At 35.3% G+C, this 11,176-nt stretch overlaps 1 protein-coding gene across 10 annotated transcripts; it reads left to right on the top strand.

Annotated features, from left to right (window-relative positions):
* Positions 1–1,046: 1,046 nt before the first annotated feature.
* On the top strand, positions 1,047–9,741 carry LOC112775160 (telomere repeat-binding factor 4). 10 transcript variants are annotated; one of them, XM_025818645.3, is made up of 9 exons: positions 1,894–2,213; positions 4,579–5,227; positions 7,056–7,157; positions 7,475–7,687; positions 7,820–8,064; positions 8,233–8,317; positions 8,745–8,828; positions 9,084–9,372; positions 9,482–9,741. In XM_025818645.3, exons 4-9 carry the CDS (start codon positions 7,538–7,540, stop codon positions 9,514–9,516), a joined length of 888 nt encoding a protein of 295 aa, XP_025674430.1. In that variant the 5' UTR covers positions 1,894–2,213; positions 4,579–5,227; positions 7,056–7,157; positions 7,475–7,537; the 3' UTR covers positions 9,517–9,741. The 10 variants fall into 10 exon arrangements, with proteins under 10 accessions (XP_025674435.1, XP_025674432.1, XP_072084946.1 ...); XM_025818641.3 differs by having other exon boundaries at positions 1,898–2,213; positions 7,443–7,687; XM_072228844.1 differs by lacking the exon at positions 1,894–2,213 and adding an exon at positions 6,067–6,234 and having other exon boundaries at positions 4,795–5,227.
* The last annotated feature ends 1,435 nt before the right edge of the window (positions 9,742–11,176 follow it).

Below are 11,176 nucleotides of genomic sequence, written 5' to 3'. Positions count from 1 at the left end.
AGAGTATTGTCATCAATGCTATAGTAATTAAGTATAATGACAAATATCTTTTTAAAAAAAATAATCTAATCCTGCGTTGAAACCAAAACAAATATAAGATTTTGTCATCTTCTTAATCATAATCTTTCAACAAATTTAGAGAAATATTTTTGAAGATAGCTTAAAATCAAAACATCACATTCAAAATCATAAATCAAGAGTTTGTCAAATTAAATGTTTTGATGGAACTAATTTTAATTGGAAGAATAATATGATGTTTCTTCTTAGTTCTTACTATTCTCAATCTTGCATACATTATTGTTGTCGCAGTAAGTCTTCCATTAACAAATCTTATTTCTTTTTCAGATGCAATTCATTCAAAATATTGTTTTCGAATTTCCCAAAAACAAAAAATGGATATTCTCTTATGTTGGGTTCTTTGGTCTGGTTGGAATTTAGTGGTTATTATCGGATGTTGATTACCGAATCGAATGTCATTCTGCATTTAGCGTACATTACCTGCTAGAATTAAGCCGAACATCCACAAAGAAAAGGTTTACGAGACAAACCAGTTGAAAAGTAAATAAAATATTGTATTCTAGCCGACTTGCATGTGTAGATTTTGAAATTCCAAAAAACTGAGCTATCTTAACTTCCCCAAAGCCATACTTACGCGCACTAATTGGGAATATGTTCAGTAAATGCTCTGACAAATGTTCTGGTGATAAAAAATAAATAAATTTTATTAGAAGAGAAAAAGATTTGCAAAAAGACATCCTTGTAAATATATTTTTATTTTCAGAAAAAGCGTCTGCTTAGACCTATTGGGAAGATAAAGTGATAGTCCCTCTGAATTGTAGCTTTAAAGTGATGCCAAATTAGTAATCCTGTCTCAAATAAATTCAAGAATGAGAAAGCTTTAAAACTCTAGAATTCCTTTCCAACCAAATACACTAAAGCTATAAATAGTGGTGACAGGACATTTCATGTAGAGGGCTGAAATTGACCTCTTACGAATTGTTTTAGTTATATTATTCTTCATCATGCAAGTTTGGGTGTGGAGAATTGTGATGGAATTTTTCTATCTTCTGCTTACAATACTGCTGCTTATAACTAATACAATATAGACACCTATGCTTCCTGTTGAATTTTTTTTTTTTTTTAATTTATTGCAACTTAGTTATGGCATCTCTGTAATTTTTCACTTTTTGCTTATTAGAACAAGTCTGCAGGTGATTTTTTTCCTAGAGTAATATATTTTTCACGGGTTTCAGGTTTAGGTGTGTTGAGTCATGTGTATAAATGTTGAAACTTTCTGGCTTTACATTACAAGAGTTACGTACTTCCTTCTGTTAAAACTACTTATTGGTTGTGCTTTTCTCTTTGATCCTTGAATTAAGATTAGTTCATTTGCTATTTCATAATTTCTCACGAGTCAATATATCTTTGATGGGTAAGATGCTTTAAGTACTATGGTCCATCGATCTTTTTCACTATTTTTTTTTTCCTTTTTCTTTTTGCCCCTTCTCACATAGTGCAGTGATAAAAATTGTCATATGAATTTTGCTCTTCTATTGCATGCTCCCTTCAAAGTGTTTTTTTTTTTTTTTCACTAATTTAAGTATTAGTTTATAAGCTGATTTTGATTTTTAACTTAAAAAATATTATGCTATTCATTTACTATTATAATCCATGGTAGCAGATAAACGAGAAAAAAATTGAGAAAGAAAGCTAGGTTTAACATAAAAAGCCGTTAGAATCAAAACCGTTTTCAAACCATTGAACCGGCCAAAAACCGGTCGATCGGACGAACCGGGACCCGGTCGGTTTTCTTATTTTGCCCAAAAACGCCAAAACGCAGCCGTTTAGCTTAACAGTAAAACACCCCCAACCCTACCAACCCTAACTCCCTCCAACTCTCCAACGGCGCAGCTCACACTCCCTCTCTCGTCCCTCCCTTCACCCTCGAGCTGGCCGTTTCTCTCAACACCGGCGAGCTCAATCCCTCCCTTTCGTTCAGCCGCCGGACTGCTCCTGACGCCGTCGCCGGTTGGAGCTTCTAAGCTCACTCAGTTCCTCACTCAGCTAACGTCTCAGACTCTCAGCAGTGGAAGCACAGTCGCCGGGCTCGCCTCCTGCCTCCGTCGCGTAGCTCTGTTCCTCCGTCGCAAGCTCTGTTCCTGCCTCCGTCGCCAGTTCTGATCATGCCTCCTTCGCCAGCTCTGTTCTTCTAGGTATTTTACTATTTTTTTTTAACAATAATTGTTGAATAATTATTGTTGAATAATCTCTGAACTTGTTATGGCCTTATAGGTTGAATAATTGTTAATTAATCTATGAATTCCTAGGTTGAATAATAGGTTGAATAATGGTTGAATATTGTTAATTAATAATTTTGAAGTTCTGATTAACAATATTATGAAAATATCTGAATTCTGATTGTATGGTCTTCTTCTTAGTTTGAAGTTCTGAAATTGTTGTTCAATTTGTGTTCCATTTTTCTTGTAATGTTTTGTAAATTGTAATTGTCTGCTGCTGATGGATCTGTCTTGTATTGGCTGGTTGCTGATGACTGTAATTTTTTTTTTCAAATTTACTGATGGCTCGATGGCTCTGTTAGTCTGTTGCTTTCAATTCTTTGCTCTGTTACTGATGGCTCGATGGCTCTGTTAGTTGCTGATGGCTCTTAATTTTTTTGTTCAAATTTACTGATGGCTTTGTTTGTAGTTGCTGGTTTTGCTGGGTGAAGGTTTAGTGTTTTGAAATGTTTTATAACGTGCTAATGTCTGTAATTGCTGTTTTTGTTTGTAATTGCTGGGTGAAGGTTTAGTGTTTTGTGATTATTGGTTAATGTTTTGGTTTAGTGTTCTCTCTTTTCCAGATTTCCCTTCTCCCTATATTTCTGCATGTTGCTGAATTGGTAATCAATAAATTTGCCTTTTTGCTGTAAATCGGGACTTTACTAGGATTTGTTAAATTTGTTGCTGTAACTTGAATTTGTTGCTTCCCAGTCACAGAATCAGAACAGAATGCTCAGTCAGTGCTTGATTGATTATCTTTGCTCACTGATTGTATTTGATGATAAATTTTAAATTAATAACTTTTAAATTTTAAATTTGCACTGCCCATGTTACTGATTCACTGTTCTTTCAGTGCTTTTTTTTGTTGTTAATCATTGTGATGAGCTTTGTTAAAATTTGCACTGCCTATATTACTGAGTGTTCCTTCAGTGCTTTTTGTTGTTGTTAATCATTGTGGTGAACTTTGTTAAAATTTGCACTGCCTATGTTTAACATTTAAACTCTCAGCTTCTCAGCCCTGTTTGATTCTTCATCTCAGCCTCAGGCAATTGAATCGAATCAACCAGGCCTTCCTTTTCTTTTTCTTTTAGTTGATTCTTAATTTTTCTAATATATGTAGCTTTCTGAATCAAGTGGATTAGATTATGTAGTTTTCTTGATTTGGGAATTTTCGGAGACGCATTAGAAGTGCTATTTTATTATTATGTTTGCTATAATAATATTCACATGTTCTGTATGTTTGTGATTTTTTTTCGGTGTTTACATTTTCTTTCCAAGTCACTTGCTGTGGTTGTTGTTTGAGTTAAGGCTTTGTATGTGTGTGTGAGAATGTGATAATGTTGAATGCTGTTGCATCTAATAGGAGTTCTTGGAGTACTCTCATCTTTGGTCCTTTATAATTTATTTATTATTTTATTTTAAAACAGTTTTTCTGGTTGAACCACCGGTTGAACCGGTTGGACCAATGAACCAGTAAACCAATGACAAGCGGTTTGATGACTGGTCTGGTTTTTAAAACCTTGATCTAAATGCATGGGGGTGTTAATTAGTTTGGTTGTATTATGTGTGGCATTTAAATAAGATAAGGAATAATCTTAATATATTCCTTGATCAAGTTATTAAGTATTATGTATAATTATCTTTGTTTTTGTGTTTGGATGTTTTAGTTTGATTTGGAAATAAAGTTGTGTGTGTTTGTACAATATGCTAAATTTGCAATATATATGAAAATAAATAAAGCTCCAGTCTTTTGTATATTTATTGAAAAATCTTTTACTTGATGCTTCTTTTTAATATTCGAGAATACAGTATGAATAGAGATACTAATACCTTTTTTCTCCCTGAAAATTTCATTAAAATAATATAAAAATATTATTTATATATTAAAATTAACTATTAAAATTAGTGAGTATTTATTTATTTATATATATATAATTTAATTTATTTTTAATATATATTTTATATTTTAATATATATTTTATACTAATAATTAATTTTGATAACTGATTTTAATATATAATTAATATAATTAGAAATAATATATTTCAAATTGTAATTCTAATGTGCTACTCTTTATCTTTGTGTACTTCAGTATATAGTATTTGGTTTTTGATTACCGTTTGGATCTTTCTTTTTCTGTGTGTACTTCCGATAATAATTTAATTAAATATGTTAAATTATTTAATAATTTATATAAAAATAATTATACATAAATTTTCACAATTCTTTATATACATTTTTTGTTTATCTTGTAGATTGTGTTATTAGACCATTTTTACGTTTTTTTTTTAAATTGTAGATTGTCGAACCGGTCGAACCGTGAACCGGTGGTATTAACGGTTCGGTTAACAATATAAAACCGCTAATTAGAAAACAGCCAACACTGTTGAACCGGCCGGAAACCGGTCGGTCGGACCGGAACTGGAACTGGCCGGTTTGGATTAAACTATGTCGTTTTGGTTCCTGCACGGATGACCTTCCTTCCCCTTACCTTCAGTCTTCATTCCAAACCCCTATCTTAACAGCTTCTCCCCAAATCAAAAAAGGAAGTTGAAACAGGAAACCCTAGCTTCTCCACCACCGCCGCAAGGACTGCCGCCATCCGTCGCTCTCAGGCACTACCGTCGTCTGGTATTCCGTGCTTCTTCCTCCTTCAAGAATCGCAGCTTCTTCTTCCTCGAGCTCGACGCGTCAGTTCCTGGTATTCATCTGCTCTTGCCGCCGTCCGTCGGGCGCTCAGTCACCATCGTCTTCGTCTGGTCGTCGCAGATTCTTCCAACCCACCACTGTCTTATGAGTTGTGTTCGTCGCCTGGCCTCTGTCTCCGTCACGATTCTGCCCCCCTCTTCTCAGATTGCTCAGAAGGAAAACCCATCTCCATTCCAGTTTCCTTCCTTCGAGTTCACAGAGCAGAAGCTCAACCAAGAAAAAAACCTTAGACTTCGACGGTCAGTTCACTGCTAACTTCTTCTGCTTTTTTTATTTATTCCATTTTCAATGATTATTTGATTACTGAATATTTGAATGTTTTGTGTTTTAATTTTCTATTGAATGATTATTTGATTACTAATGAGCTCTAGTTCTGCTGTGTTGCTATTTTTGTGTGTTGTGATATTTTTTTGAATGAGCTTCTGCTGTGGTGCTGTTTTGTGTGTTGCTTTTTTATGTGTTCTTTATTTTTTATTGACATGCATCTGAGTAATATCACCACTGTAACTTAACTACTTGCTCTGTTGATGTGCTTTTGATTTCTGAATGTCATGCCACTTGTTATGTTGCTGCTGCTGTTTTAGTGTTTTTTAACTTCTGAATTTGCTGTTTTTGAATTTTTGTTGATAGATTTATTGATTTTAGGATTTAGGGTGATTATTTGTTGCTGTATTCTAATTTTAGTTGCTGATTGTTGTTGATTTCTGGCTCTGTTTAGTATGTTGTGCTGATTGTTCTTGATTTTTGGCTCTGTGAGTGTTGTTCTGTTTTTGGTCTGTATTTGATCTTGTTCAAATTTCATGATTTTGTTACTGTCTCCTGAAAGTTGGGTTTCTTTTTCTAATATGCTTAACATCACAAAGATTTGGAAAAATTTGTTACTCTTTGTTAAGAATGTGCTGAAACTTTGTTAAAATTTGGCTGAAAATTTTGTTACAAGATAGATAGATAGATAGATAGATAGATAGATATGCCAAACTGGAACTTGAACTGTGAAGGATAACCTGTATTCTAATACTACTTTACTTCATATATTGTTTCTCATTCTTGGTGTTTTTGGTCCCATATACCCTTGAAGCCACTTCCTCCATAATGGACATCTGAGGTGAGGTTGATCTCCCTCTTGTTCTGTGAAGACTTGTGTGTGAAATCAATCCCCAAGTTGATCAACAGGTTTTGGATTCTTCATCTGTGTCAAGTTGTTAAGAGAATGTCTCTTATGAAGAAGACTCTAACCTCCTCAAAGGTGGAGAATGTCTCTTATGTCCAGTTGCTTATAGGAAGTGGAAATGGCATGTTATGATGTTGAGCTTAGCTATGAGTAGATGACCAAATATTTGTTATTGATTTGGTTAATTCAATGTTTTATTTTTTGTAACTATCTTAATGAGTTCAATAGTGATATAATGACTAATGAATGATAAATTGTTAATAATGATGAAATTAAAGGTTATATTAGATTTTGGTTGATGAGGTATTTTGTATTTGGAAGACATTTTAAAATTTATGTTAGACTATATTTGTTTATAATTTATTTATTATTTTATTATAAAACGGTTTTTCCGGTTAGATCACGGTTAAACCGGTTAGACCAGTAAACCAATGAACCAATAACAAAAACGGTTTGATGACCGGTCCGGTTTTCAAAACCTTGACAAACACACGGCCTCGGTCCAACTCGAACCTGGACTGAGTAACCCGAAATTGACTAGGAAGAAAGAAATAAAATCTGAAAAAGAGAGTAAAACTGGGACCGGGCCATATCTCAGGTCACCCGGCCCCGGCCCCGGCCCCGGCCCCGGCCCCGGCCCGGCCCCTATCGCAGGTCCCCCGGCCCCGGCCCCGGCCCCGGCCCCGGCCCCGGCCCCGGCCCCGGCCCCGGCCCCGGCCCCGGCCCCGGCCCCGGCCCCGGCCCCGGCCCCGGCCCCGGCCCCGGCCCCGGCCCCGGCCCCGGCCCCGGCCCCGGCCCCGGCCCCGGCCCAGTCATCATACACATTACACAATTAGGGCTAGGGGTGTACAGGCAACAACGCTGACCCCTGACCTCGTCTTCTCTCCCACTCCCAGCTCGTCGTTCGACTGACGACGGTGGCGACCGACAATTGACGTCCGACGACTGACGACCTACGGTGCTGCCCTGCTTCTCGGTGACGACTGACACTCCTCAAGGTTCTTCTCTCTTCCCCACTTTCTGGGTTCTTAGATTTCTATTTTAAGTTTATTGTTATTAAAATTGGTATTCGGAATCGATGACTATTCAGAAAGCATAAGGAACTTGTGTTAGTTCGGGATTCAGTGATATGCAATGCATACAGTGGGAGCAATTATAGTTATTTTTTTATGGTTCCTTTCACTTGATCTAAGCTAAAAGGATGCTTATTTGATTATTTCTGTTTCTTTGTCTTTATTTGATTATTTGATTATTTACATCACTGCTTATTGTTATTAACACAGACCTTATATCAAAGTCTTGGTTACCTCCACAGCTTTGGAGGAAGCTCTTAACTGGAATCACTGAGCTGAAGAATTCAAGAAAGAAGACGAAGAAGATGGGTAATCAGAAGCAAAAGTGGACGCAAGATGAAGAAGACGCACTCATCGCTGGCGTGGAAAAACACGGTCCAGGAAAGTGGAAGAACATTCTCAAAGACCCTCAATTCGCACCATTTCTCACTTCACGTTCCAATATCGACCTCAAGGTGCAAAATTCCCCTGATTAGCCTCTGCAATTTCGTTTTTCAAATTCGCGTCTTATCTTAGTCTAAGGTTTTCTGGATAAACAGTGAAATTTGAGTGTGGGGTTTTAATTTTGTTCTTTTGTTGTAATTCAGGATAAATGGCGGAATTTGAGTGTTAGCAATGGCACTCAAGGGTCCAAGGAAAAATCTAGGGTTCCTAGAATCAAGGCTGCTGCCCCAGTTGCTGCTGCCCCAGTTGCTGCTGCTGCTGCTAGTAATGCTATTGTTGTTGCCGGGGAAGATGCTACTATTGTCACCACTATGATTCATCAACCTGATCCTTCTGTTGCTGTGGGTGATTCTTCTCAAAATGACGAAGATGCCAAGAATCGTCCGAGGTATATGAATTAATGTCACTAATTCTATATGGATTAGTGCAATTAAATGATGTGGATTAGGATTTAGTTGTGGTTAAAACTGTTGTATGCCTCAACAAAATAAGAAAGGTATTTTGTTACTTTTGAATTGTTGGTTGCTTTTGTTTATCTTTGTTTATCTTCTCTCAGGTACAATGCAATGGTTTTAGAAGCGCTGTCAGCTTTGAAAGATGCTAATGGATCTGACCTGAATGCCATTGTTAACTTCATTGAGGTCAGATTATTCATTTTTTTTATCGTAATGGTTTCAATACATCCATAGTTGATTGAAATGCTGTGCTGTGTATCTGAGATTATATGTTATATAGGTGTTGCATATAAAAGTTGGGAATGGAAATGTGATAAATATAGTTATGCATTCTTTATTGTGAAAGATATGGGATGGAATTTTTGGCATATGATTAGGTATCTTAAGTCCCCTCTTAGTCTAAGAAGAGAGTAGTAAACATTCTTTAATTTTTTGGGGGAGGATGAATGAGATTGGAAACACCAGAGATACTTTTAACATCGAATTCCTCATTGTATTTGTGTTTTTTTTTTTTTTTTTTTGTGGGGGGGGGGGGGGGATGAAATTTAATATGGACTGTCCATTGTCCATATTGTTCTGTTTTCAATATTCTCGCGTGTTATGTCAAATGCAGCTAAAACACAAGGTTCCTCAGAATTTCAGAAGGGCATTGAGCACCAGGTTGAGGAGGCTTGTTAGTCAAGGGAAACTTGAAAAGGTTTGTCCTATGTGATCCTTTTACTTTTATAGTTATTCATCTTGATTATTTCAACTCATGCTTTTACTGTTAGATGTATAGTTCCCTCAATATATTTTTGTTCCGCACTTTGTTTAAGCCATTGACCTAAATTACTCTTTAGTGTTGAGACTGCTCTCATGCCTCCTAAGAAGAAATTTCACATATCTAGGCTGAATGATTTCAGAACTTGTTTTTGCTCTATGTGGATTTGTCAACTCTTTACACGGAATGCAGGTACAAAACTGTTACAAGATTAAAAAGGACTATTCACCTGTGCCAAAATCACCAGTTGCTGTGAAAAAGAATGTGTGGCCACAACGGCAACAACCACCACCACCCCCGGAGTTTGTGGCATCTAATGAGACAATAAAGGAAGCTGCTGAAACTGCAGCCTACAGAATTGCCGAGGCCGAAAGCAAGTCATATTTAGCCGCTGAAGCAGTCAAGGAGGCAGAACGAATTGCACGCTTAGCTGAAGATGCTGAGGCGATGTTACAGCTAGTACAACAGATTTATGATGCTTGTACTTCAACTCAACTATCCTACCTACCAAATAGTGAATTCTCTAAGTTGATTTGGTTATCACTGCTTTTGGGTTCATAAGCACTGATCTTGTGGGTTTACCATTGCAGGTTCGCGCGGTGAAGCTGTCATCTTGGCATCTTAAGTTGGTCAGTGTCGGGTCTATCAATGGACTCCTGGATTTTGCTCTCTGTAAAAATAGTTGTTCATATAGTCTAGCAGTGTTTTAACTTTTTAGGTTTACTATATCGAATTTCATTTCTTGAAGCTGCACTTAGGTGATGTTTATATTTAGTAACACAGTTCACCGATTTTGCATCCGAACTCGAAGCAATATATAAACTAACATGAAGTTAGTTTCATATGTTAACCACTGTTCATGTATTTTGCAAGTAGACTTCTTTGGACTTCATTTTGGCCTTCATTAGTTTAGAGTAAAAAAAATTTTCAAATTTATATGTTTGGCCAATAAAGAAAACACCATCGAATGTTGAGTGACAAGTTAGCTTTTCATACTACATTAGTACATTTAACTTTCGCTTACCAATTTTACCAGTCCAGACAAGTTAGTTTCATATATTTGTCAAACTATCAAAACGTTATACTAAGCCATACAAAGGAAAAAATATCATTTTCCAAAACTCCATTTTTCAACTTTAATTTTTAAAATATGAATTTTTTTTTATTTAGGCCGAGTTAGCCGCACTCTATATATTTTATAGAGTTTGCCTGACTCCGAACTCTATAATTTTTATAGAGTTCGCCTAATGCCGGCGAACTTCACTCGAATTTTTTTTAAAACCAACGAAATTCAAATTTTTAAGCCATTATCATCGTCTACAAGAGTACATGGTACACAAGCATATTTAACAAGGATTTTTTTCATTATAAATGAAAAATATATTATTTTTCCAATATTTTTGAATATATTTCCAATATTCTTGTGTACTCCTATGTACTCTGGAGACGATGATAATGGTTGTCATTGTCTATTGTGAAGTTTAAGAACTTGAGTAGCCATTTTTTTTAGAATTTGAAGTGAAGTTCGTCAGATTAGACAAACTCTATAAAAATTATAGTGCGGCGAACTTGCTTTGCATAAAAAAAACTCGTATTTGAGGAATTAAAGTTGAAAAAAATGGAATTTTCGAAACCAATCGATTGAATTAACTAAACCCAAATTGCTTTGATGATTTCAATCAATTGAATAAGAAAAATCCTACAAAATTCAATCGATTGTGTATCAATTCCAATCGATTGAAGTTTGGGAAGTCTGAATTTCAATCAATTGGTTTGTGCATCTAATCGATTGAATTTCTAACAAACACGATTTTTCCAACCCAATACGTATATAATTGGATCAATGATAAAATTATAATCGATTAAGATTACAAAATATTTATTACGATAAATGGAAGATCTAATTTATTATTGTTTTAATTTTTAATTCTCAATAAACATGATAGATGAATGATAAAAAAATAATTTATAAAATAAAAAATAAATTTTATAATTAAATAATATATAAAAGACTAATTTATAATTAAAATTAAATAAAGACTATTTACCAATTATTAAAAAACTTAAAATACATGTTTTATGATGGGACCATTTAATGGTCGAAACGTTCTCGAACCATTGAATCCTTTACCGAGATACTATGTATAGGATAGTAACTATCAAGAAACTAACATTGTAGTAACCAACAACAGAAGTAGTTAATATCCATTTTTCTAATTAAATCACTAATATCTCTAAAATATACTCTAATTGGTTGAATAATTAAACGATCGGACTAACTTTAT

This window comes from Arachis hypogaea, chromosome 19 (assembly GCF_003086295.3).
Source record: "Arachis hypogaea cultivar Tifrunner chromosome 19, arahy.Tifrunner.gnm2.J5K5, whole genome shotgun sequence".
Lineage (NCBI taxonomy): Eukaryota > Viridiplantae > Streptophyta > Magnoliopsida > Fabales > Fabaceae > Arachis > Arachis hypogaea.
Note: the sequence above shows the minus strand (reverse complement) of the source record. Positions and strands in the feature narration are given on the sequence as shown.